Source organism: Telmatherina bonti, assembly GCF_933228915.1.
Source record: "Telmatherina bonti genome assembly, chromosome: 4".
Lineage (NCBI taxonomy): Eukaryota > Metazoa > Chordata > Actinopteri > Atheriniformes > Telmatherinidae > Telmatherina > Telmatherina bonti.
The window spans coordinates 40,986,627-41,014,615 of NC_136622.1; the positions used below are offsets into that span (position 1 = coordinate 40,986,627).

General features: G+C 42.6%; 1 protein-coding gene across 1 annotated transcript in view; it reads right to left on the reverse strand.

The window, feature by feature from the left end:
* Positions 1-27,989, reverse strand: part of grm6a (glutamate receptor, metabotropic 6a) — a gene marked incomplete at both ends in the record, with an annotated part of 106,264 nt that overhangs the window by 37,115 nt on the left and 41,160 nt on the right. Inside the window, 4 exons of the mRNA XM_079238618.1 lie at positions 26,890-27,090; positions 27,158-27,298; positions 27,378-27,532; positions 27,625-27,760. Of these exons, the coding sequence (XP_079094744.1) occupies positions 26,890-27,090; positions 27,158-27,298; positions 27,378-27,532; positions 27,625-27,760 (633 nt within the window). The remainder of the gene's footprint in view (positions 1-26,889; positions 27,091-27,157; positions 27,299-27,377; positions 27,533-27,624; positions 27,761-27,989) is intronic.

Genomic DNA, 27,989 nt, shown 5'->3' on the forward strand with positions numbered 1-27,989 from the left:
ATCACACCACCTGCTAAAAGCTGGAGATTCAATACAGCACTGCTTAAAGACCCCGACTTTATCCGCTATTTCACAAAAGAATGGGCTGTTTACCTAGAAAATAATGATAAACCAGGAGTTTCAGCATGTGTTCTGTGGGAAGCAGGTAAGGCGGTAATGAGAGGAAAAATGATCTCTTTTGCATCATATAAAAAAAAGAAGGATAACTCAAAAATATCAGAACTAGAATTAAGAATTAATTCATTAGAGGATGCCTACAGTGCTTTACCAAATGAACAAACATTGAATCAAATAAGGAAGGCGAAACTTGAATTAAACAAAATAATCAACGAAAGAACGGAGTTTCTGGTGCAAAGGTTACGCTTGGAGAGGTTTGAACCCAGCAACAAATCTGGAAAATTTTTAGCCAATCAACTAAAAACAAACAAAGAAAGAGCAACTATTTCATCTGTTAAAGATCCAGCAGGTAATATCTTACATGACCCTGACACAATAAATAGCATTTTTAGAGACTTCTATAAAAATCTGTATAAATCCCGATTAGATCCATCAGATAATGACATAAATCAGTTTCTTAATAACATAGACCTCCCAGGACTACAGCAGGAAGACGTTACAGCCTTAGATTCCCCCCTTACAGCAGAGGAGCTACATGAAGCCCTCAAACATAAGCCATGTAAAAAAGCCCCAGGACCGGATGGCTTCCCAGCAGAGTTCTATCAGGTATTCTGGACAACACTGGCCCCTACGTTTTTCTAAATGGTGACACAAATAAAGGAAAATGGCTACTTACTCCAAAACATGAATTCTGCCAGCATCATTGTACTGTTAAAACCAGGCAAAGACTCCACACTTCCAAATCTGCAAAGCTTTAGCTGCAAGGTTAGAGAAAGTAACTCCACTCATTATACACCCTGATCAGACAGGCTTTATAAAAGGCAGATATTCCTCTGTTAACATGCGCAGGTCAATCAATATAATAGATTACTCTACCATCAATAACCTGGAAACAACTATAGTTTCTCTGGATGCAGAGAAGGCTTTCGATAGAGTGAATTGGAAATTCTTATTAGCTACTTTAAATAGATTTGGCTTTGGACCTTCCTTTCTTGACTGGATCAAAATCTTCTACAGTGGACGGGGGCGTGGTAGGGAGGGGAATGGGGGGGGTAGGAATAGGGTCCATGGCGGAGGGGCTCCTCCCGTCGGCGGCAGTCTTGGCGTTGCTGGTGGCGCCGGGCCCCGGACCTGGATGGATGTCTGGGTGGGGGCCGGGGACTCTCCGGCCCCTGGAGTGTTGGCGCTGGGCCGCCGGGGATGGGGGGGACAACCGGGGTGCTGCCTCCTGCTCCACCTGGCGGGCCGGGACTTGCCCTTCTGCCCTGGGGCTGTCCCGGTGAGGTGGGGGCACCTACTGCAGCCAGCTGAGGAGTTGGTCACCCAGGGGAGGAGTCCTTCTCCCCTGGTTGTGCCCCTCCCCATGCCCCCCTCCGACATCATACATACAGCATATAGGGCACGGTGGGGGGGTGAAGTTGGTGGTCCTGGGAACCCTAAGGGGCATTTTCCGATGGACCCCGGCGACCACCTGCCCCACTAAATTTTAATTGCAACATAGACACCAATATACATTTAGGGTTTGGAGGGGACAGGCGCCTTGGCCATGGGGGGGGTGGACAGGTGCTACAGCGGTGGACAGGACCCCTCCCATTGGGGTCTTTCTCCCCCCGATTTTACTCACAACTTAGACACTATTACATTTACACAAGCAGCACACACACTTAACACACACACTCACATAAACAAGGGAATGCTGGGGAGGGGGGGTCTGGCTGTCTGGCAGCAGCTGGTCCCACCCCCCCACGGCCACCCCTTTTTTTACTTGCACTACAACCATGACCCACCCATGCACACACCACAGAGGCGGGCGGGTGGGGGGGGGGGGGGGGGGGGGGGGGGGGGGCAGGGGTCTTCCTATGTCCCCTCTTCATGGGGAGCACTCAGGGTACGGGGGGCGGGCTTGGTGCTGGCCTGGGGGTTGGGGACGGGGCGCTGCGGGGGGCCCTCTGTCCTGGGCGATGCCTGGGCCGCATGGGGGGGCCGGCAGGGTCTCTGGTTGGCTGCCTAAGTGTGTGTGGGTGTGGGGAGTTCAGGTCTGGGGCCTGCAGTCCTCCGGCTCCGGCTGTCGCTGGGGGGGGGGGATTGGGAGGGAGAGGGAGGATTGAATGGGAGGAGGTGTGTGGGAGGGATGGAGGGGGGGGGGGGGGGTGGAGGAAGTGGGGGGGAGTGTTGGGGACAGTAGGGCTTGGGAGGGAGAGGGAAGGGGGGGGGGGGGTGTGAGTGTTGGGGACAGTAGGGCTTGGGAGGGAGAGGGAAGGGGGGGGGAGTGTTGGGGACAGTAGGGCTTGGGAGGGAGAGGGAAGGGGGGGGGGGGGTGTGAGTGTTGGGGACAGTAGGGCTTGGGAGGGAGAGGGAAGGGGGGGGGGGGTGTGAGTGTTGGGGACAGTAGGGCTTGGGAGGGAGAGGGAAGGGGGGGGGGGGGTGTGAGTGTTGGGGACAGTAGGGCTTGGGAGGGAGAGGGGAGGGGGGGGGTGTGAGTGTTGGGGACAGTAGGGCTTGGGAGGGAGAGGGAAGGGGGGGGGGTGTGAGTGTTGGGGACAGTAGGGCTTGGGAGGGAGAGGGAAGGGGGGGGGGGTGTGAGTGTTGGGGACAGTAGGGCTTGGGAGGGAGAGGGAAGGGGGGGGGGGTGTGAGTGTTGGGGACAGTAGGGCTTGGGAGGGAGAGGGAAGGGGGGGGGGTGTGAGTGTTGGGGACAGTAGGGCTTGGGAGGGAGAGGGAAGGGGGGGGGGGGTGTGAGTGTTGGGGACAGTAGGGCTTGGGAGGGAGAGGGAAGGGGGGGGGGTGCTGGAGAGTGGGGTAGGAAGCAGCGGGGGGGTTGTGGGGAGGGGTTGTTGGGGGGAGGGTCTACGGACGTGTCCTTGTCCTTGGGGATCCCGCCCCTGGTACCGTGGTGGCGCCGGCCCGCGATGGTTCTGCTCTGGGTGGGCGGGGCCCGCTGGGTCTTGGCCGGGGCTCTGCCGGGGGGGACGGGTGGTCCTGGGGCCTGTGGGCTGCCGGCTCTCGGTGCAGCAGCCCACAGGTTGAACAGTCACACGTGCACGCCCACATGCGCTCATCTTCCCATCTGCTTCCTACTAAACGTTGCTGATGACTCTCTGTAGGTATGTTTAATAACGGTTGGGATTGGAATTGTTATTTTATTCATTCATTTACTTTTTTTACTTTTATTTTTCATTTTTTGTCTGTTTTTGAATATTGTCACTATCCTACTTATGTCTTGTTGTATTTTTTCAGTACTTTATATTGTTTTGCAAATACTGTAACTTTAGCAGCTTAGACACGCCTTTCTTTTCTCTCTCTCTTTTTCCTCCTTTCATTTCCTCTTTTTTTCCTCTTTCCCTGCCAGGTCCAGCTCGGCCGTATCAAGACTGGCGATGATTGCAAAATGATAAAAGGAAAATAAATAAATAAATAAAATAACTATCATAATAATAAAAATATTCAGATTATCAAGGGCAGCTATATACATGAGATGTCTCCCTTGACAGAGTAAAAATACGGCACGCAGATTGTTGTTCTGTCTGCTGAGATGCTGGACAGGACAGGTTATAGAAAGAGAAAAAAAAAGAAAAGGAAAACATACAGAGAACATATGGAGAACCCACAGAGAACATATGGAGAACCCACAGAGAACATATGGAGAACCCACAGAGAACGTATGGAGAACCCACAGAGAACATATGGAGAACACATAGAGAACATATGGAGAACCCACAGAGAACGTATGGAGAACCCACAGAGAACATATGGAGAACACACAGAGAACATATGGAGAACACATAGAGAACATATGGAGAACACACAGAGAACATATGGAGAACACACAGAGAACATATGGAAAACACATAGAGAACATATGGAGAACCCACAGAGAACATATGGAGAACCCACAGAGAACATATGGAGAACACACAGAGAACATATGGAGAACACACAGAGAACATATGGAGAACACACAGAAAACATATGAAAAACCCACAGAGAACATATGGAGAACACATTGAGAACATATGGAGAACACATAGAGAACATATGGAGAACACACAGAGAAAATATGTAGAACCCACAGAGAAAATATGGAAAACCCAAAAAGAACGTATGGAGAACCCACAGAGAACGTATGGAGAACACACAGAGAACATATGGAGAACACATAGAGAACATATGGAGAACACACAGAGAACATATGGAGAACACACAGAGAACATATGGAAAACACATAGAGAACATATGGAGAACCCACAGAGAACATATGGAGAACCCACAGAGAACATATGGAGAACACACAGAGAACATATGGAGAACACACAGAGAACATATGGAGAACACACAGAGAACATATGGAGAACCCACAGAGAACATATGGAGAACACACAGAGAACATATGAAGAACACACAGAGAACATATGGAGAACACAGAGAACATATGGAGAACACACAGAAAACATATGAAAAACCCACAGAGAACATATGGAGAACACATTGAGAACATATGTAGAACCCACAGAGAAAATATGTAGAACCCACAGAGAAAATATGGAGAACCCACAGAGAACGTATGGAGAACCCACAGAGAACGTATGGAGAACCCACATAGAACGTATGGAGAACCCACATAGAACGTATGGAGAACCCACAGAGAACGTATGGAGAACCCACATAGAACGTATGGAGAACCCACAGAGAACGTATGGAGAACCCACAGAGAACGTATGGAGAACCCACAGAGAACATATGGAGAACCCACAGAGAACATATGGAGAACACATAGAGAACATATGGAGAACACATAGTTGTTGTGTGTGTGTGTGTAGATGTATCTGTGTGTAGATGTGTGTAGATGTGTGTGTGTAGATGTGTGTGTGTAGATGTGTGTAGATGTGTGTAGATGTGTCTGTGTGTAGATGTGTGTAGATGTGTGTAGATGTATCTGTGTGTAGATGTGTGTGTGTAGATGTGTGTGTGTAGATGTGTGTAGATGTGTGTGTGTGTAGATGTGTGTAGATGTGTGTAGATGTGTGTGTGTAGATGTGTGTAGATGTGTGTAGATTGTGTGTAGATGTGTGTGTGTAGATGTGTGTAGATGTGTCTGTGTGTAGATGTGTGTAGATGTGTGTGTGTAGATGTATCTGTGTGTAGATGTGTGTAGATGTGTGTGTGTGGATGTGTGTGTGTGTGTGTAGATGTGTCTGTGTGTAGATGTGTGTAGATGTGTCTGTGTGTAGATGTGTGTAGATGTGTCTGTGTGTAGATGTGTGTAGATGTGTCTGTGTGTAGATGTGTGTAGATGTGTCTGTGTGTAGATGTGTGTAGATGTGTCTGTGTGTAGATGTGTGTAGATGTGTGATGTGTCTGTGTGTAGATGTGTGTAGATGTGTGTAGATGTATCTGTGTGTAGATGTGTGTGTGTAGATGTGTCTGTGTGTAGATGTGTGTAGATGTATCTGTGTGTAGATGTGTGTAGATGTGTCTGTGTGTAGATGTGTGTAGATGTGTCTGTATGTAGATGTGTGTAGATGTGTGTAGATGTGTGTAGATGTGTGTAGATGTATCTGTGTGTAGATGTGTGTAGATGTGTCTGTATGTAGATGTGTGTAGATGTGTGTAGATGTATCTGTGTGTAGATGTGTGTAGATGTATCTGTGTGTAGATGTGTGTAGATGTATCTGTGTGTAGATGTGTGTAGATTGTGTGTAGATGTGTGTAGATGTGTGTAGATGTGTGTAGATGTGTCTGTGTATAGATGTGTGTAGATGTGTCTGTGTGTAGATGTGTGTAGATGTATCTGTGTGTAGATGTGTGTAGATGTGTGTAGATGTGTGTAGATGTGTGTAGATGTGTCTGTGTGTAGATGTGTGTAGATGTATCTGTGTGTAGATGTGTGTAGATGTGTGTAGATGTGTGTAGATGTGTGTAGATGTATCTGTGTGTAGATGTGTGTAGATGTATCTTTGTGTAGATGTGTGTAGATGTGTGTAGATGTGTGTAGATGTATCTGTGTGTAGATGTGTGTAGATGTGTGTAGATGTGTCTGTATGTAGATGTGTGTAGATGTGTGTAGATGTATCTGTGTGTAGATGTGTGTAGATGTATCTGTGTGTAGATGTGTGTAGATGTGTGTGTGTGGATGTGTGTGTGTAGATGTGTGTAGATGTGTCTGTGTGTAGATGTGTGTAGATGTGTGTGTGTAGATGTGTGTAGATGTGTGTAGATGTGTGTGTGTAGATGTGTGTAGATGTGTGTAGATTGTGTGTAGATGTGTGTGTGTAGATGTGTGTAGATGTGTCTGTGTGTAGATGTGTGTAGATGTGTGTGTGTAGATGTGTGTAGATGTGTGTAGATGTGTCTGTGTGTAGATGTGTGTAGATGTGTGTAGATGTGTCTGTGTGTAGATGTGTGTAGATGTATCTGTGTGTAGATGTGTGTAGATGTGTGTAGATGTGTCTGTGTGTAGATGTGTGTAGATGTGTGTAGATGTGTCTGTATGTAGATGTGTGTAGATGTGTGTAGATGTGTGTAGATGTATCTGTGTGTAGATGTGTGTAGATGTATCTGTGTGTAGATGTGTGTAGATGTATCTGTGTGTAGATGTGTGTAGATGTATCTGTGTGTAGATGTGTGTAGATGTGTGTGTGTGGATGTGTGTAGATGTGTGTAGATGTGTCTGTGTGTAGATGTGTGTAGATGTGTGTGTGTAGATGTGTGTAGATGTGTGTAGATGTGTGTGTGTAGATGTGTGTAGATGTGTGTAGATTGTGTGTAGATGTGTGTGTGTAGATGTGTGTAGATGTGTCTGTGTGTAGATGTGTGTAGATGTGTGTGTGTAGATGTGTGTAGATGTGTGTAGATGTGTGTAGATGTGTCTGTGTGTAGATGTGTGTAGATGTGTGTAGATGTGTCTGTGTGTAGATGTGTGTAGATGTATCTGTGTGTAGATGTGTGTAGATGTGTGTAGATGTGTGTAGATGTGTGTAGATGTGTGTGTGTGGATGTGTGTGTGTAGATGTGTGTAGATGTGTCTGTGTGTAGATGTGTGTAGATGTGTGTGTGTAGATGTGTGTAGATGTGTGTAGATGTGTGTGTGTAGATGTGTGTAGATGTGTGTAGATTGTGTGTAGATGTGTGTAGATGTGTGTAGATGTGTGTAGATGTGTCTGTGTGTAGATGTGTGTAGATGTGTGTGTGTAGATGTGTGTAGATGTGTGTAGATGTGTGTAGATGTGTGTGTGTGTAGATGTGTGTAGATGTGTGTAGATGTGTGTAGATGTGTGTAGATGTGTGTGTGTGTAGATGTGTGTAGATGTGTGTAGATTGTGTGTAGATGTGTGTAGATGTGTGTAGATGTGTCTGTGTGTAGATGTGTGTAGATGTGTGTGTGTAGATGTGTGTAGATGTGTGTAGATGTGTGTAGATGTGTGTGTGTGGATGTGTGTGTGTGTGTGTAGATGTGTGTAGATGTGTGTAGATGTGTGTAGATGTGTGTAGATGTGTCTGTGTGTAGATGTGTGTAGATGTGTGTGTGTGGATGTGTGTGAGTGGATTTGTGTGAGTCTGCAGGTGTGTCTGTGTGTAGATGTGTGTAGATTTGTGTAGATGTGTCTGTGTGTAGATGTGTGTAGATGTGTGTGTGTGGATGTGTGTGAGTGGATTTGTGTGAGTCTGCAGGTGTGTCTGTGTGTAGATGTGTGTAGATGTGTGTAGATGTGTCTGTGTGTAGATGTGTGTAGATGTGTTTGTAGGTGTGTGTGTGTGTGTGTGTAGATGTGTGTAGATGTGTCTGTGTGTAGATGTGTGTGTCTGTGTGTAGATGTGTGTGGATGTGTGTGTGTGTCTGTGTGTAGATGTGTGTAGATGTGTGTGTGTAGATGTGTGTAGACGTGTGTGTCTGTGTGTAGATGTGCGTAGATGTGTGTGTGTAGATGTGTGTAGATGTGTGTAGATGTGTGTGTGTAGATGTGTGTAGATGTGTGTGTGTAGATGTGTGTAGATGTGTGTAGATGTGTTTGTAGGTGTGTGTGTGTGTAGATGTGTGTGTGTGGATGTGTGTGTGTCTGCAGGTGTGTCTGTGTAGATGTGTGTAGATGTGTGTAAATGTGTCTGTGTAGATGTGTGTGTGTAGATGTGTGTGTGTAGATGTGTGTGTAGATGTGTGTGTGTAGATGTGTGTGTGTGTAGATGTGTCTGTGTGTAGATGTGTGTAGATGTGTCTGTGTGTAGATGTGTGTAGATGTGTGTAGATGTGTCTGTGTGTAGATGTGTGTAGATGTGTGTGTGTGGATGTGTGTCTGTGTGTAGATGTGTGTAGATGTGTGTAGATGTGTGTGTGTAGATGTATCTGTGTGTAGATGTGTGTAGATGTGTGTCTGTGTGTAGATGTGTGTAGATGTGTGTAGATGTGTGTGTGTGTGTAGATGTGTGTAGATGTGTGTAGATGTATCTGTGTGTAGATGTGTGTAGATGTGTCTGTGTGTAGATGTGTGTAGATGTGTCTGTGTGTAGATGTGTGTAGATGTGTGTGTGTGGATGTGTGTCTGTGTGTAGATGTGTGTAGATGTGTGTCTGTGTGTAGATGTGTGTAGATGTGTGTAGATGTGTGTAGATGTATCTGTGTGTAGATGTGTGTAGATGTGTGTAGATGTATCTGTGTGTAGATGTGTGTGTGTGGATGTGTGTGTGTGTGTGTAGATGTGTCTGTGTGTAGATGTGTGTAGATGTGTGTCTGTGTGTAGATGTGTGTAGATGTGTGTAGATGTGTGTAGATGTATCTGTGTGTAGATGTGTGTAGATGTGTGTAGATGTATCTGTGTGTAGATGTGTGTGTGTAGATGTGTGTAGATGTGTGTAGATGTGTGTAGATGTGTGTAGATGTGTCTGTGTGTAAATGTGTGTAGATGTGTGTAGATGTATCTGTGTGTAGATGTGTGTAGATGTGTGTGTGTGGATGTGTGTGTGTGTGTGTGTAGATGTGTCTGTGTGTAGATGTGTGTAGATGTGTCTGTGTGTAGATGTGTGTAGATGTGTGATGTGTCTGTGTGTAGATGTGTGTAGATGTGTCTGTGTGTGTAGATGTGTGTAGATGTGTGTGTGTAGATGTGTGTGTAGATGTGTGTAGATGTGTGATGTGTCTGTGTGTAGATGTGTGTAGATGTGTCTGTGTGTGTAGATGTGTGTAGATGTGTGTGTGTAGATGTGTGTAGATGTGTGTGTGTAGATGTGTGTAGATGTGTGTAGATGTGTGTAGATGTGTGTAGATGTGTGTAGATGTGTGTGTGTAGATGTGTGTAGATGTGTGTAGATGTGTCTGTGTGTAGATGTGTGTAGATGTGTCTGTGTGTAGATGTGTGTAGATGTATCTGTGTGTAGATGTGTGTAGATGTATCTGTGTGTAGATGTGTGTAGATGTGTGTAGATGTGTCTGTGTGTAGATGTGTGTAGATGTGTGTAGATGTATCTGTGTGTAGATGTGTGTAGATGTATCTGTGTGTAGATGTGTGTAGATGTGTGTAGATGTGTCTGTGTGTAGATGTGTGTAGATGTGTCTGTGTGTAGATGTGTGTAGATGTAGATGTGTGTAGATGTGTGTGTGTAGATGTGTGTGTGTAGATGTGTGTAGATGTGTGTGTGTGTAGATGTGTGTAGATTGTGTGTAGATGTGTGTGTGTAGATGTGTGCAGATGTGTCTGTGTGTAGATGTGTGTAGATGTGTGTGTGTAGATGTGTGTAGATGTGTGTAGATGTGTCTGTGTGTAGATGTGTGTGTGTACATGTGTGTAGATGTGTGTAGATGTGTCTGTGTGTAGATGTGTCTGTGTGTAGATGTGTGTGTGTAGATGTGTGTGTGTGTAGATGTGTGTAGATGTGTGTGTGTGGATGTGTGTGTGTGTGTGTAGATGTGTGTAGATGTGTCTGTGTGTAGATGTGTGTAGATGTGTGTGTGTGTGTGTGTGTGTGTAGATGTGTGTAGATGTGTCTGTGTGTAGATGTGTGTAGATGTGTGTCTGTAGATGTGTGTAGATGTGTGTAGATGTGTGTGTCTGTGTGTAGATGTGTGTAGATGTGTGTGTGTAGATGTGTGTGTGTAGATGTGTTTGTAGGTGTGTGTGTGTGTGTAGATGTGTGTGTGTGGATGTGTGTGTGTGGATGTGTGTGAGTCTGCAGGTGTGTCTGTGTGTAGATGTGTGTAGATGTGTCTGTGTGTAGATGTGTGTAGATGTGTGTGTCTGTGTGTAGATGTGTGTAGATGTGTGTGTGTAGATGTGTGTAGATGTGTGTAGATGTGTTTGTAGGTGTGTGTGTGTGTGTAGATGTGTGTAGATGTGTGTGTGTAGATGTGTGTAGATGTGTGTAGATGTGTCTGTGTGTAGATGTGTGTAGATGTGTGTAGATGTGTGTAGATGTGTGTAGATGTGTGTGTGTAGATGTGTGTAGATGTGTGTAGATGTGTCTGTGTGTAGATGTGTGTGTGTACATGTGTGTAGATGTGTGTAGATGTGTCTGTGTGTAGATGTGTCTGTGTGTAGATGTGTGTGTGTGTAGATGTGTGTGTGTAGATGTGTGTAGATGTGTGTGTGTAGATGTGTGTAGATGTGTGTGTGTGTAGATGTGTGTAGATGTGTGTGTGTGGATGTGTGTAGATGTGTGTGTGTAGATGTGTGTAGATGTGTCTGTGTGTAGATGTGTGTAGATGTGTGTGTGTGGATGTGTGTGTGTGGATGTGTGTGTGTGGATGTGTGTGTGTGTGGATGTGTGTGTGTGGATGTGTGTGAGTCTGCAGGTGTGTCTGTGTGTAGATGTGTGTAGATGTGTGTAGATGTGTCTATGTGTAGATGTGTGTGTGTGGATGTGTGTGTGTGGATGTGTGTGAGTCTGCAGGTGTGTCTGTGTGTAGATGTGTGTAGATGTGTTTGTAGGTGTGTGTGTGTGTGTGTAGATGTGTGTAGATGTGTCTGTGTGTAGATGTGTGTAGATGTGTGTGTGTAGATGTGTGTAGATGTGTGTGTGTAGATGTGGGTAGATGTGTGTGTGTAGATGTGGGTAGATGTGTGTGTGTAGATGTGTGTAGATGTGTGTAGATGTGTCTGTGTGTAGATGTGTGTAGATGTGTGTGTGTAGATGTGTGTAGATGTGTGTGTGTAGATGTGTTTGTAGGTGTGTGTGTGTGTGTAGATGTGTGTGTGTGGATGTGTGTGTGTGGATGTGTGTGAGTCTGCAGGTGTGTCTGTGTGTAGATGTGTGTAGATGTGTCTGTGTGTAGATGTGTGTAGATGTGTGTGTCTGTGTGTAGATGTGTGTAGATGTGTGTGTGTAGATGTGTGTAGATGTGTGTAGATGTGTTTGTAGGTGTGTGTGTGTGTGTAGATGTGTGTAGATGTGTGTAGATGTGTCTGTGTGTAGATGTGTGTAGATGTGTGTGTGTAGATGTGTGTAGATGTGTCTGTGTGTAGATGTGTGTAGATGTGTGTGTGTAGATGTGTGTAGATGTGTGTAGATGTGTGTGTGTAGATGTGTGTAGATGTGTGTAGATGTGTTTGTAGGTGTGTGTGTGTGTGTAGATGTGTGTAGATGTGTGTCGATGTGTGTCGATGTGTGTATCTGTGTGTCGATGTGTGTATCTGTGTGTATCTGTGTGTCGATGTGTGTATCTGTGTGTAGATGTGTGTATCTGTGTGTATCTGTGTGTAGATGTGTGTATCTGTGTGTATCTGTGTGTATCTGTGTGTAGATGTGTGTATCTGTGTGTAGATGTGTGTATCTGTGTGTAGATGTGTGTATCTGTGTGTAGATGTGTGTATCTGTGTGTAGATGTGTGTATCTGTGTGTAGATGTGTGTAGATGTATCTGTGTGTAGATGTGTGTAGATGTGTGTAGATGTGTCTGTGTGTAGATGTGTGTAGATGTGTGTAGATGTGTCTGTGTGTATCTGTGTGTATCTGTGTGTATCTGTGTGTAGATGTGTGTAGATGTGTGTAGATGTGTGTAGATGTGTGTGTGTAGATGTGTGTAGATGTGTGTAGATGTGTCTGTGTGTAGATGTGTGTAGATGTGTGTAGATGTGTGTATCTGTGTGTAGATGTGTGTATCTGTGTGTATCTGTGTGTATCTGTGTGTAGACGTGTGTAGACGTGTGTAGATGTGTGTAGATGTGTGTAGATGCGTGTAGATGTGTGTAGATGTATCTGTGTGTAGACGTGTGTAGATGTGTGTAGATGTGTGTAGATGTGTGTAGATGACTCTGTGTGTAGACGTGTGTAGATGTGTGTAGATGTGTGTAGATGTGTGTAGATGACTCTGTGTGTAGATGTGTGTAGACGTGTGTAGACGTGTGTAGACGTGTGTGTGTAGATGTGTGTAGATGTGTGTGTGTGTGTATCTGTGTGTAGATGTGTGTGTGTGTAGATGTGTGTGTGTGTGTAGATGTGTGTAGATGTGTGTGTGTGTGTAGATGTGTGTAGATGTGTGTAGATGTGTCTGTGTGTAGATGTGTGTAGATGTGTAGATGTGTGTAGACGTGTGTAGATGTGTGTAGATGTCTTTAGATGTGTGTGGATGTGTGTGTGTGTAGATGTGTGTAGATGTCTGTAGATGTGTGTGGATGTGTGTAGATGTGTGTAGATGTGTGTAGATGTGTGTGTGTGTATATCTGTGTGTAGATGTGTGTAGATGTGTGTGTGTGTGTATATCTGTGTGTAGACGTGTGTAGACGTGTGTAGACGTGTGTAGACGTGTGTAGATGTGTGTGTGTGTAGATGTGTGTGTGTGTAGATGTGTGTGTGTGTGTAGATGTGTGTGTGTGTAGATGTGTGTGGATGTGTCTGTGTGTGTAGATGTGTGTGGATGTGTGTGTGTGTGTAGATGTGTGTGTGTGTGTAGATGTGTGTGTGTGTAGATGTGTGTGTGTGTGTAGATGTGTGTGTGTGTAGATGTGTGTGGATGTGTCTGTGTGTGTAGATGTGTGTGGATGTGTGTGTGTGTGTAGATGTGTGTGTGTGTGTAGATGTGTGTGTGTGTAGATGTGTGTGTGTAGATGTGTGTAGAAGTGTGTAGAAGTGTCTGTGTGTAGATGTGTGTGTGTAGATGTGTGTAGAAGTGTGTAGAAGTGTGTGTGTGTAGATGTGTCTGTGTGTAGATGTGTGTAGATGTGTGTAGATTTGTGTAGATGTGTCTGTGTGTAGATGTGTGTAGATGTGTGTAGATGTGTGTAGATGTGTGTAGATGTGTGTGTGTAGATGTGTGTAGAAGTGTGTAGAAGTGTGTGTGTGTAGATGTGTCTGTGTGTAGATGTGTGTAGATGTGTGTAGATTTGTGTAGATGTGTCTGTGTGTAGATGTGTGTAGATGTGTGTAGATGTGTGTAGATGTGTGTGTGTAGATGTGTGTAGAAGTGTGTAGAAGTGTGTAGATGTATCTGTGTGTAGATGTGTCTGTGTGTAGATGTGTCTGTGTGTAGATGTGTGTAGATGTGTGTGTGTAGATGTGTGTAGATGTGTGTGTGTAGATGTGTGTAGATGTATCTGTGTGTAGATGTGTGTAGATGTGTGTAGATGTGTCTGTGTGTAGATGTGTGTAGATGTGTGTGTGTGTAGATGTGTCTGTGTGTAGATGTGTGTAGATGTGTGTGTGTGTAGATGTGTCTGTGTGTAGATGTGTGTAGATGTGTGTGTGTGTAGATGTGTGTAGATGTGTGTAGATGTGTGTAGATGTGTGTGTGTAGATGTGTGTAGATGTGTGTAGATGTGTGTAGATGTGTGGATGTGTGTAGATGTGTGGATGTGTGTAGATGTGTGTAGATGTGTGTAGATGTGTGTAGATGTGTGTAGATGTGTGTAGATTTGTGTAGATGTGTCTGTGTGTAGATGTGTGTAGATGTGTGTAGATTTGTGTAGATGTGTCTGTGTGTAGATGTGTGTAGATGTGTGTAGATGTATCTGTGTGTAGATGTGTGTAGATGTGTGTAGATGTATCTGTGTGTAGATGTGTGTAGATGTGTGTAGATGTATCTGTGTGTAGATGTGTGTAGATGTGTGTAGATGTGTCTGTGTGTAGATGTGTGTAGATGTGTGTAGATGTGTCTGTGTGTAGATGTGTGTAGATGTGTGTAGATGTGTGTAGATGTGTGTAGATGTGTGTAGATGTGTATGTGTGTAGATGTGTGTAGATGTGTCTGTGTGTAGATGTGTGTGTGTGTGTGTAGATGTGTCTGTGTGTAGATGTGTGTAGATGTGTGTAGATGTGTCTGTGTGTAGATGTGTGTGTGTAGATGTGTGTGTGTGTGTGTAGATGTGTCTGTGTGTAGATGTGTGTAGATGTGTGTAGATGTGTCTGTGTGTAGATGTGTGTGTGTGGATGTGTGTGTGTGTGTGTGTCTGCAGGTGTGTCTGTGTGTAGATGTGTGTAGATGTGTGTAGATGTGTGTAGATGTGTCTGTGTGTAGATGTGTTTGTAGGTTGTGTGTGTGGATGTGTGTGTGTAGATGTGTGTAGATGTGTGTCTGTGTGTAGATGTGTGTGTGTAGATGTGTCTGTGTGTAGATGTGTGTAGATGTGTGTGTGTGGATGTGTGTGTGTGTGTAGATGTGTGTAGATGTGTGTGGATGTGTGTAGATGTGTGTAGATGTGTCTGTGTGTAGATGTGTGTAGATGTGTGTAGATGTGTCTGTGTGTAGATGTGTGTAGATGTGTGTGTGTGTGTGTAGATGTGTGTAGATGTGTGTGGATGTGTGTAGATGTGTGTAGATGTGTGTAGATGTGTGTAGATGTGTCTGTGTGTAGATGTGTCTGTGTGTAGATGTGTGTAGATGTGTGTAGATGTGTGTAGATGTGTCTGTGTGTAGATGTGTGTAGATGTGTGTGTGTGGATGTGTGTGTGTGTGTAGATGTGTGTAGATGTGTCTGTGTGTAGATGTGTGTAGATGTGTGTAGATGTGTGTAGATGTGTGTGTGTGTAGATGTGTGTAGATGTGTGTGTGTGGATGTGTGTGTGTGTGTAGATGTGTGTAGATGTGTGTAGATGTGTCTGTGTGTAGATGTGTGTAGATGTGTGTAGATGTGTCTGTGTGTAGATGTGTGTAGATGTGTGTAGATGTGTGTAGATGTATCTGTGTGTAGATGTGTGTAGATGTGTGTAGATGTGTGTAGATGTATCTGTGTGTAGATGTGTGTAGATGTGTGTAGATGTGTGTGTGTGGATGTGTGTGTGTGTGTAGATGTGTGTAGATGTGTGTGGATGTGTGTAGATGTGTGTAGATGTGTGTAGATGTGTCTGTGTGTAGATGTGTGTAGATGTGTGTAGATGTGTCTGTGTGTAGATGTGTGTAGATGTGTGTAGATGTGTCTGTGTGTAGATGTGTGTAGATGTGTGTGTGTGTGTAGATGTGTGTAGATGTGTGTGGATGTGTGTAGATGTGTGTAGATGTGTGTAGATGTGTGTAGATGTGTCTGTGTGTAGATGTGTCTGTGTGTAGATGTGTGTAGATGTGTGTAGATGTGTGTAGATGTGTGTAGATGTGTCTGTGTGTAGATGTGTGTAGATGTGTGTGTGTGTGTAGATGTGTGTAGATGTGTGTGTGTGGATGTGTGTGTGTGTGTAGATGTGTGTAGATGTGTCTGTGTGTAGATGTGTGTAGATGTGTGTAGATGTGTGTGTGTGTAGATGTGTGTAGATGTGTGTGTGTGGATGTGTGTGTGTGTGTAGATGTGTGTAGATGTGTGTAGATGTGTCTGTGTGTAGATGTGTGTAGATGTGTGTAGATGTGTGTAGATGTGTGTAGATGTATCTGTGTGTAGATGTGTGTAGATGTGTGTGTGTGTGTAGATGTGTGTAGATGTGTGTAGATGTATCTGTGTGTAGATGTGTGTAGATGTGTGTAGATGTATCTGTGTGTAGATGTGTGTAGATGTGTGTAGATGTGTCTGTGTGTAAATGTGTCTGTGTGTAGATGTGTGTAGATGTGTGTAGATGTGTGGATGTGTGTAGATGTGTGTAGATGTGTGTAGATGTGTGTAGATGTGTGGATGTGTGTAGATGTGTGTAGATGTGTCTGTGTGTAGATGTGTGTAGATGTGTGTGTAGATGTGTGTAGATGTGTGTGTAGATGTGTGTAAATGTGTGTGTAGATGTGTGTAGATGTGTGTAGATGTGTGTAGATGTGTGTAGATGTGTCTGTGTGTGTAGATGTGTGTAGATGTGTGTAGATGTGTGTAGATGTGTGTAAATGTGTGTAAATGTGTGTAAATGTGTGTAGATGTGTGTAGATGTGTGTAGATGTGTGTAGATGTGTCTGTGTGTAGATGTGTGTAGATGTGTGTAACTGTGTGTAAATGTGTGTAAATGTGTGTAGATGTGTCTGTGTGTAGATGTGTGTAGATGTGTGTAAATGTGTCTGTGTGTAGATGTGTGTAAATGTGTGTAAATGTGTGTAGATGTGTGTAGGTGTGTGTAAATGTGTGTAGATGTGTGTAGGTGTGTGTAGATGTGTGTGATGTGTGTGATGTGTGTGATGTGTGTAGATGTGTCTGTGTGTAGATGTGTGTAGATGTGTGTGTAGATGTGTGTAGATGTGTGTGTAAATGTGTGTAGATGTGTGTAGATGTGTGTGTAAATGTGTGTAGATGTGTGTAGATGTGTGTAGATGTGTGTAGATGTGTCTGTGTGTGTAGATGTGTGTAGATGTGTGTAGATGTGTGTAGATGTGTGTAGATGTGTCTGTGTGTAGATGTGTGTAGATGTGTGTAGATGTGTGTAAATGTGTGTAGATGTGTGTAGATGTGTGTAGATGTGTGTAACTGTGTGTAGATGTGTGTAACTGTGTGTAAATGTGTGTAGATGTGTCTGTGTGTAGATGTGTGTAAATGTGTGTAAATGTGTGTAGATGTGTGTAGGTGTGTGTAAATGTGTGTAGATGTGTGTAGATGTGTGTAGATGTGTGTAAATGTGTGTAGATGTGTGTAGATGTGTGTAAATGTGTGTAGATGTGTGTAGATGTGTGTAGATGTGTGTAGATGTGTCTGTGTGTAGATGTGTGTAGATGTGTGTAAATGTGTGTAGATGTGTGTAGATGTGTGTAGATGTGTGTAACTGTGTGTAGATGTGTGTAACTGTGTGTAAATGTGTGTAGATGTGTCTGTGTGTAGATGTGTGTAAATGTGTGTAAATGTGTGTAGATGTGTGTAGGTGTGTGTAAATGTGTGTAGATGTGTGTAGATGTGTGTAGATGTGTGTAAATGTGTGTAGATGTGTGTAGATGTGTGTAGATGTGTGTAAATGTGTGTAGATGTGTGTAAATGTGTGTAAATGTGTGTAGATGTGTGTAGATGTGTGTAGATGTGTGTAGATGTGTGTAGATGTGTGTAGATGTGTGTAGATGTGTCTGTGTGTAGATGTGTGTAGATGTGTGTAGATGTGTGTAGATGTGTGTAGATGTGTCTGTGTGTAGATGTGTGTAGATGTGTGTAAATGTGTCTGTGTGTAGATGTGTGTAGATGTGTGTAAATGTGTCTGTGTGTAAATGTGTGTGTGTAGATGTGTGTAGATGTGTGTAGATGTGTCTGTGTGTAAATGTGTCTGTGTGTAGATGTGTGTAGATGTGTGTAGATGTGTGTAGATGTGTCTGTGTGTAGATGTGTGTAGATGTGTGTAAATGTGTCTGTGTGTAGATGTGTGTAGATGTGTGTAGATGTGTGTAAATGTGTCTGTGTGTAGATGTGTGTAGATGTGTCTGTGTGTAAATGTGTGTGTGTAGATGTGTGTAGATGTGTGTAGATGTGTCTGTGTGTAAATGTGTCTGTGTGTAGATGTGTGTAGATGTGTGTAGATGTGTGTAGATGTGTCTGTGTGTAGATGTGTGTAGATGTGTGTAGATGTGTGTAAATGTGTCTGTGTGTAGATGTGTGTAGATGTGTGTAGATGTGTGTAAATGTGTCTGTGTGTAGATGTGTCTGTGTGTAGATGTGTCTGTGTGTAGATGTGTCTGTATGTAGATGTGTGTAAATGTGTGTAAATGTGTCTGTGTGTAGATGTGTGTAGATGTGTGTAAATGTGTCTGTGTGTAAATGTGTCTGTGTGTAGATGTGTGTAGATGTGTGTAGATGTGTCTGTGTGTAGATGTGTGTAGATGTGTGTAAATGTGTCTGTGTGTAGATGTGTGTAGATGTGTGTAAATGTGTCTGTGTGTAGATGTGTCTGTGTGTAAATGTGTCTGTGTGTAAATGTGTGTAGATGTGTGTAGATGTGTCTGTGTGTAAATGTGTCTGTGTGTAAATGTGTGTAGATGTGTGTAGATGTGTCTGTGTGTAAATGTGTGTAGATGTGTCTGTGTGTAGATGTGTGTAGATGTATCTGTGTGTAAATGTGTGTAAATGTGTGTAGATGTGTCTGTATGTAGATGTGTGTAGATGTGTGTAGATGTGTGTGTGTAGATGTGTGTAGATGTGTGTGTGTAGATGTGTGTAGATGTGTGTGTGTAGATGTGTGTAGATGTGTGTGTGTAGATGTGTGTAGATGTGTCTGTGTGTAGATGTGTGTAGATGTGTCTGTGTGTAGATGTGTGTAGATGTGTCTGTGTGTAAATGTGTGTAGATGTGTGTAGATGTGTCTGTGTGTAAATGTGTGTAGATGTGTGTAGATGTGTCTGTGTGTAAATGTGTGTAGATGTGTCTGTGTGTAGATGTGTGTAGATGTGTCTGTGTGTAGATGTGTGTAGATGTGTCTGTGTGTAGATGTGTGTAGATGTGTCTGTGTGTAGATGTGTGTAGATGTGTGTAGATGTGTGTAGATGTGTCTGTATGTAGATGTGTGTAGATGTGTCTGTGTGTAGATGTGTGTAGATGTGTCTGTGTGTAGATGTGTGTAGATGTGTCTGTGTGTAGATGTGTGTAGATGTGTGTAGATGTGTCTGTGTGTAGATGTGTGTAGATGTGTCTGTGTGTAGATGTGTGTAGATGTGTCTGTGTGTAGATGTGTGTAGATGTGTCTGTGTGTAGATGTGTGTAGATGTGTGTAGATGTGTGTAGATGTGTCTGTGTGTAGATGTGTGTAGATGTGTCTGTGTGTAGATGTGTGTAGATGTGTCTGTGTGTAGATGTGTGTAGATGTGTGTAGATGTGTCTGTATGTAGATGTGTGTAGATGTGTGTAGATGTGTGTGTCTGTGTGTAGATGTGTGTAGGTGTGTGTGTGTAGATGTGTGTAGATGTGTGTGTGTAGATGTGTGTAGATGTGTGTGTGTAGATGTGTGTAGATGTGTGTGTGTAGATGTGTGTAAATGTGTGTAGATGTGTCTGTGTGTAGATGTGTGTAGATGTGTGTAGATGTGTCTGTGTGTAGATGTGTGTAGATGTGTGTAGATGTGTGTAGATGTGTCTGTGTGTAGATGTGTGTAGATGTGTGTAGATGTGTCTGTGTGTAGATGTGTGTAGATGTGTGTAGATGTGTGTAGATGTGTGTAGATGTGTGTAGATGTGTCTGTGTGTAGATGTGTGTAGATGTGTCTATGTGTAGATGTGTGTAGATGTGTCTGTGTGTAGATGTGTGTAGATGTGTGTAGATGTGTCTGTGTGTAGATGTGTGTAGATGTGTCTGTGTGTAGATGTGTGTAGATGTGTGTAGATGTGTCTGTATGTAGATGTGTGTAGATGTGTGTAGATGTGTGTAGATGTGTGTGTGTAGATGTGTGTGTGTAGATGTGTGTAGATGTGTGTAGATGTGTGTGTGTGTAGATGTGTCTGTGTGTAGATGTGTGTAGATGTGTCTGTGTGTAGATGTGTGTAGATGTGTCTGTGTGTAGATGTGTGTAGATGTGTGTAGATGTGTGTGTGTGTAGATGTGTGTAGATGTGTGTGTGTGTAGATGTGTGTAGGTGTGTGTGTGTAGATGTGTGTAGATGTGTGTGTGTAGATGTGTGTAGATGTGTGTGTGTAGATGTGTGTAGATGTGTGTGTGTAGATGTGTGTAAATGTGTGTAGATGTGTGTGTGTAGATGTGTGTAGATGTGTGTAGATGTGTCTGTGTGTAGATGTGTGTAGATGTGTGTAGATGTGTCTGTGTGTAGATGTGTGTAGATGTGTGTAGATGTGTGTAGATGTGTCTGTGTGTAGATGTGTGTAGATGTGTCTGTGTGTAGATGTGTGTAGATGTAGATGTGTGTAGATGTGTGTAGATGTGTCTGTGTGTAGATGTGTGTAGATGTGTCTGTGTGTAGATGTGTGTAGATGTGTGTAGATGTGTCTGTATGTAGATGTGTGTAGATGTGTGTAGATGTGTGTAGATGTGTGTGTGTAGATGTGTGTGTGTAGATGTGTGTAGATGTGTGTAGATGTGTGTGTGTGTAGATGTGTCTGTGTGTAGATGTGTGTAGATGTATCTGTGTGTAGATGTGTGTAGATGTGTCTGTGTGTAGATGTGTGTAGATGTGTGTAGATGTGTGTGTGTGTAGATGTGTGTAGATGTGTGTGTGTGTAGATGTGTCTGTGTGTAGATGTGTGTAGATGTGTCTTTGTGTAGATGTGTGTAGATGTGTCTTTGTGTAGATGTGTGTAGATGTGTCTGTGTGTAAATGTGTCTGTGTGTAAATGTGTGTAGATGTGTGTAGATGTGTGTAGATGTGTCTGTGTGTAAATGTGTCTGTGTGTAAATGTGTGTAGATGTGTGTAGATGTGTGTAGATGTGTGTAGATGTGTGTAGATGTGTGTAGATGTGTCTGTGTGTAGATGTGTGTAGATGTGTGTAGATGTGTGTAGATGTGTGTAGATGTGTCTGTGTGTAGATGTGTGTGTGTGTGTGTAGATGTGTCTGTGTGTAGATGTGTGTAGATGTGTCTGTGTGTAGATGTGTGTGTGTGTGTGTAGATGTGTCTGTGTGTAGATGTGTGTAGATGTGTGTAGATGTGTGTAGATGTGTGTAGATGTGTCTGTGTGTAGATGTGTGTAGATGTGTGTAGATGTGTCTGTGTGTAGATGTGTGTAGATGTGTGTAGATGTGTCTGTGTGTAAATGTGTGTAGATGTGTGTAGATGTGTCTGTGTGTAGATGTGTGTAGATGTGTGTAGATGTGTGTAGATGTGTCTGTGTGTAGATGTGTGTAGATGTGTCTGTGTGTAGATGTGTCTGTGTGTAGATGTGTCTGTGTGTAGATGTGTGTAGATGTGTCTGTGTGTAAATGTGTGTAGATGTGTCTGTGTGTAGATGTGTGTAGATGTGTGTAGATGTGTCTGTGTGTAAATGTGTGTAGATGTGTGTAAATGTGTCTGTGTGTAGATGTGTGTAGATGTGTGTGTGTGTAAATGTGTGTCTGTGTGTAGATGTGTGTCTGTGTGTAGATGTGTGTCTGTGTGTAGATGTGTGTGTGTAGATGTGTCTGTGTGTAGATGTGTGTGTGTGGATGTGTGTGGATGTGTGTGGATGTGTCTGTGTGTAGATGTGTGTGTGTAGATGTGTGTGTGTGGATGTGTGTGGATGTGTGTAGATGTGTGTAGATGTGTCTGTGTGTGGATGTGTGTGTGTAGATGTGTGTGTGTAGATGTGTGTGGATGTGTGTGGATGTGTCTGTGTGTGGATGTGTGTGGATGTGTGTGGATGTGTGTAGGTGTGTGTGTGTGTGTGTAGATGTGTGTAGGTGTGTGTGTGTGTGTGTAGATGTGTGTGTGTGTGTAGATGTGTGTAGGTGTGTGTGTGTGTGTGTAGATGTGTGTAGGTGTGTGTGTGTGTGTGTGTAGATGTGTGTGTGTAGATGTGTGTGTGTGTGTGTAGATGTGTTTCTGTAGGTGTGTTTGTCTGTAGGTGTGTGTGTGTAGGTGTGTGTAGATTTGTGTCTCTGTAGGTGTGTTTGTCTGTAGGTGTGTGTGTGTGTGTGTAGATGTGTGTGTGTGTGTGTAGATGTGTGTAGGTGTGTGTGTGTGTGTGTAGATGTGTGTAGATGTGTTTCTGTAGGTGTGTTTGTCTGTAGGTGTGTGTGTGTAGGTGTGTGTAGATGTGTGTAGATGTGTGTGTGTGTAGGTGTGTGTAGATGTGTGTAGATGTGTGTAGATGTGTGTGTGTGTAGATGTGTGTAGATTTGTGTCTCTGTAGGTGTGTTTGTCTGTAGGTGTGTGTGTGTGTGTGTAGATGTGTGTGTGTAGATGTGTGTAGGTGTGTGTGTGTGTGTGTGTAGATGTGTGTAGATGTGTTTCTGTAGGTGTGTTTGTCTGTAGGTGTGTGTGTGTAGGTGTGTGTGTGTAGGTGTGTGTAGATGTGTGTGTAGGTGTGTGTAGATGTGTGTAGATGTGTTTCTGTAGGTGTGTTTGTCTGTAGATGTGTTTCTGTAGGTGTGTTTGTCTGTAGGTGTGTGTGTGTGTAGATGTGTGTAGATGTGTCTCTGTAGGTGTGTTTGTCTGTAGGTGTGTGTGTGTAGATGTGTGTAGATGTGTTTCTGTAGGTGTGTTTGTCTGTAGGTGTGTGTGTGTGTAGGTGTGTGTAGATGTGTGTAGATGTGTTTCTGTAGGTGTGTTTGTCTGTAGGTGTGTGTGTGTGTAGGTGTGTGTAGATGTGTGTAGATGTGTGTAGATGTGTGTGTGTGTGTGTAGATGTGTGTAGATGTGTTTCTGTAGGTGTGTTTGTCTGTAGGTGTGTGTGTGTGTAGATGTGTGTAGATGTGTTTCTGTAGGTGTGTTTGTCTGTAGGTGTGTGTGTGTAGGTGTGTGTAGATTTGTGTCTCTGTAAGTGTGTTTGTCAGAAGAACACACACTGAATGATATTAGAAAAGCCAAATTAGAACTTAATGAAATAATAGATAAAAGAACACAATTCATGGTGCAAAGACTTCGATTGGACAGTTTTGAACATGGTAACAAATCTGGAAAGTTCCTGGCTAACCAACTAAAGGCAAATAAGGAGAAAACAACAATTTCCTCTATAAAAGATTCAGAAGGAAATATCAGCCATGATCCTGACATGATAAACAATACTTTCAAAGAATTTTACAAAGCATTATATTCATCACAAATAAATCCAACAGATGAGAATATTAACCAATTTCTTAGCAGCATCAATCTTCCTAAAATAAATCAGGAAAATAAAATGGCTCTAGATTCACCTATTTCAGTTCATGAGCTCCATGAAGCTCTCCACCGTATGCCAAATAATAAAGCACCGGGTCCAGATGGTTATCCAGCTGAATTCTACAAAGAATTCTGGACAACACTGGCTCCAACCTTTTACAGCATGGTATTAGAAATAAAGGAAAAGCAAAAAATACCCTCCAATATGAACTTGGCGAATATTTCAGTCCTATTAAAACCAGGAAAGGACCCTACACTCCCATCCAGTTATCGTCCAATTTCATTAATAAACGTAGATCTCAAAATAATCAGCAAAGCTCTAGCCAGAAGGATAGAGAAAATAACCCCTTCCATTATTCACGCTGATCAAACAGGCTTTATAAAAGGTAGACATTCCTACACTAACATGCACAGATTAATTAACATAATAGATTATTCAACTCTACACAATCTGAAGTCCACAGTTATTTCTTCAGATGCAGAAAAAGCATTTGACCGTGTAAACTGGAAACTTTTATTTGCAACTTTAAAAGAATTTGGGTTTGGGTCATCATTTATTGACTGGATAAAAATATTATACAACAACCCGAATGCATGTGTGAAGACTAATGACAAAACTTCTCCAAACTTCTGCTTCCAGAGAGGCACCAGACAGGGCTGCCCACTTTCTCCATCACTCTTTGCCGTTTTTATCGAACCCCTGGCAGCTGCCATAAGACAAAACCCAGAAATCAAAGGAATTCAAGCTAAAAATATTGAACATAAAATTAGTCTTTATGCAGATGATGTTTTACTTTTCCTTCACAACTCACAAACAACACTTTCTCAAACAATCACACTAATTAATACATTCTCTTCAATATCAGACTATTCTATTAACTGGTTAAAGACTACAGCAATGCCCATTAACTGTGACTTTAAAAACATATCTAACACCACTATACAGTCAGGAAATATTAGTTATTTAGGTATAATAATCTCTCCCAGACTAACCGAACTAATAAAGTTAAATCATGATCAGCTAATAAAAACAGTGGAGGATGACCTCTCAAGGTAGAACCGCTTGCCCATATCACTTATGGGGAGAGTTTCCACTGTTAAAATGATGGTTTTACCAAAAGTTAATTACCTTTTCTCAATGGTTCCCATCAGACCATCCTCCACTTGGTTTAAATCACTAGACTCCCACATATCCAGATTTCTCTGGAAAAACAAGCCATCCCGCATTAGTCTAAAAACTTTACAACAGACCAAAGACAGAGGTGGGTTGGACCTGCCAAATTTTAATCAATATTTCTTATGTAACAGGCTGCAATGCATCTCCAAGTGGCTTAATCCAAGTTCTTTGGATGAGCCATGGCTGGATGTTGAGCAAGCATTGTGTGAGGATTTAGTCATCTCTGATTTACCATTCATCAGCTCAACTGTCAAGTCATATAAGTGTTTTAAAAGCATTAACATCAGCTCCAGTTTAACGGCTTGGTGGGAATTCCTGAAAGTAACCAAGTCTGCGCTTATTCCATGTAAGCTCACACCCATCTGGAACAATCCTGACTTCCTGCAAAACAGAAAGATGATAAACTTCCCTCGGTGGAAGAATAAAGGAGTAAAGCAGTTAGAACATATAGTAGAAAATGGAAACTTTCTGCCATTTGATGCAATTTCTTCACGGTATGAATTCAGCAGCACCAAATTCTTAGAATACCACCAACTTAAATCTATTATAAGTAAGAAATACACCACTGATCAACTAAACTTACAGTTACCTATCAGGGCTGCAGAATTCCTAAATCTTAAGGCCCCGAAGCTCCGATCCAAAATATACAGATTACTATTGAAGCTAGAAGATTCCATCTCTCTCCCAACTTCTAAATGGGAAGCAGACTTATCCAGCAACTTCAATCAAAATGAATGGTCACAAATCTGCTCAAACACATTCAAAATGACTAAGAATTCAAGCATGCAATTAATACAATTCAAAATTCTACACAGAACTCATTATACGGGACACAGGATGTTCAAGATGGGTCTGTTACACTCACATATCTGTCCACACTGTACTGACAACATGATTGACAGCTACTACCATGCCTTATGGTCTTGTCCACCTGTCCAGAGATTCTGGCTCCAGGTATGTAAAGATCTGTCAGACTGGTTTATATGTAATATCCCTGCAAACCCCAAACTGGGCCTCTTGAGTCACTTAGGTGAAAATAACAGGGTTTAATTTAGCAAAACCAATCATCAGCAGCCTGTGCATTGCAAAGAAAACTATCCTTGTGAACTGGAAAAGCAAACAGAATCTGTGTATCCAGCAGTTTGGAAATCTGGGGATGTGGCCAAAGGACGTCCACTTCTAGGCCTTTCTGTGACTCTTCCAGTCTCTCCATATCTCTGTTGCAACCTGCTGATGACACTCTGTGACACTCCAAGCTCAGTGGCCACTTCTGTCTGAGAACGTCCTGTTTGAAGCATGGCAATGGCAAGGGACTGTTGTTCCGTTGTTAGGTGTCGTCTTGGTCTCATGATGTCAAAATGTGAACAGCATGATGAGGACAACTGTTTAAACACCAGCTCTAATTGAACCAGGACATTTATTGGTCAATTCAAGGATCACACACCTGCCGTGATTTTTGCCGTTAAGCTCCTTGTTAGAGAACAGCAACTTGTGCAAAATTTATTGAAACATTTAACAGTTGGACATGTGCATTTAAAAGCTTAGAGAAGATCACATTAAGTTCACCTGTACAGGTTGGAATGCATTTTAGGCTTGTTGGGAAATTTCACCCAAAAGCTGAATATCCCCAACTTTTTGTGAGTAGAGTATATATACACATATATATATACATATATACACATATATATATACATATATACACATATATATATACATATATACATACATATAGATATACATACATATAGATATACATACATATAGATATACATATAGATAGATAGATAGATATAGATAGATAGATAGATATAGATAGATAGATATAGATAGATAGATATAGATAGATAGATATAGATAGATAGATAGATAGATATATATAGATAGATATATATAGATAGATATATATAGATAGATATATATATATAGATAGATATATATAGATAGATAGATATATATAGATAGATAGATATAGATAGATAGATAGATATATATAGATAGATAGATAGATAGATATATATAGATAGATAGATAGATAGATATAGATAGATAGATAGATAGATATAGATAGATATATATCTATCTATCTCTATATCTATCTCTATATCTATCTCTATATCTATCTCTATATCTATCTCTATATCTATATCTCTATATCTATATCTCTATATCTATATCTCTATATCTATATCTCTATATCTATATCTCTATATCTATATCTCTATATCTATATCTCTATCTATCTATATATCTATATATATATATATATATATATATATATATATATAATTTTTTCCCCTTTCCTCTCCCTTTATCTCTTTCCCTTTTCTTATGAGGTGTTTCTTCTCCTTTCTCTTTCTGTCTTTCGTCTGTCCTCTCTGGTCCAGCAGTACAAACTCTACAATTCAAACAACAATACAAAATAAATATAGAAATAAACTTAGGACATGTGGACATCATGCTGGTTAGACATCATCCTCCCAGTTTCTGCTGAAAAACCTCCATGGATGAATATTTCCTCATAGTTCATGGAGACATGGGGGTAAAAGGTACAAGCTCCTGGTTTCTCACCATTAAAGTTGACTGCTCGGATGTAGTCCAGAAGCAGGCGTCCCTCCACTGGGTCCATGTCACTGCAGACCCCGCTGCTGGCTGGACACAGGTCCTGGTGCATGTTGTGGATACCATGAGCCACAGCGTACACCGCATCAATCACAAACTGGACCTTTCCCTCCTGCTCGTAGTACGAGTCCCGGCCAATCTTCTCGCCACCTGTTCGGACACAGTCATACACAAACGGTACCAGACTGAAGCATTCCCAGAACAAACGAGACCTTACCTGTACATTTCTTCTTGTCAGGATCCAGTTTTATTCCAGGACGGGTCAGCTTGCACCGGAAGTCGTCCTCCCAGAACTCTGCAAACCAGATGTTTCTGCGGTTGTTCTCCAGAGAACGAGATGTGAAGTACTGATCGAACCCTGGACAACACAAACACATATCAATACCCTTTCACAGGTCCTGGTTCGGGTCTGGTCTGGAATGGTGATCTGGTTTTACCATCAATCGAAGCTCGTTTTGGCAGGATGGTCACAGCACCCTCTGCTACATCTTCCAGCTCTGTGACCGGTGAACTCTTTGCCCCCCAACTGTCTGAACCAACAAACAGGAAGTGTCCTGTCAGGTTGGCGCGCTTCGCCGCCTCCAGGACGCGCCTATCGGAAACACAGGAGGAAAAGCTAATAAGAATATTCCTGTGAAACACCTGTGATGCTGATGTTGTTTACATAAAGTGATTTGTGTTGACCTAATGTCATCCTCGTTAGCAAAGATAATGACCCCTCTGGCGTTACTTGTTTCCATCAGGCGTTTAATGATCTTGTCAAACTCTCCAGCCGTAGGCTCACGGGGAATTTTTACTGACTGAGCAATGCAAACTCCACCTGGAGAGAAAGTCAGGTGACAAAGTTACGTTAAGGAAAAAACTCCCTCTGATTAACTTCAACCAAAAGAACAAGCTGGATCTCCAGTTAAACCTCCACCCTGACCTGCAGGACTGAAAACCCCCGTCTGAACCAGAACCAGCTGGGAAAACCTCCATCTGAACCAGAACCAGCTGGGAAAACCTCCATCTGAACCAGAACCAGCTGGAAAAACCTCCATCTGAACCAG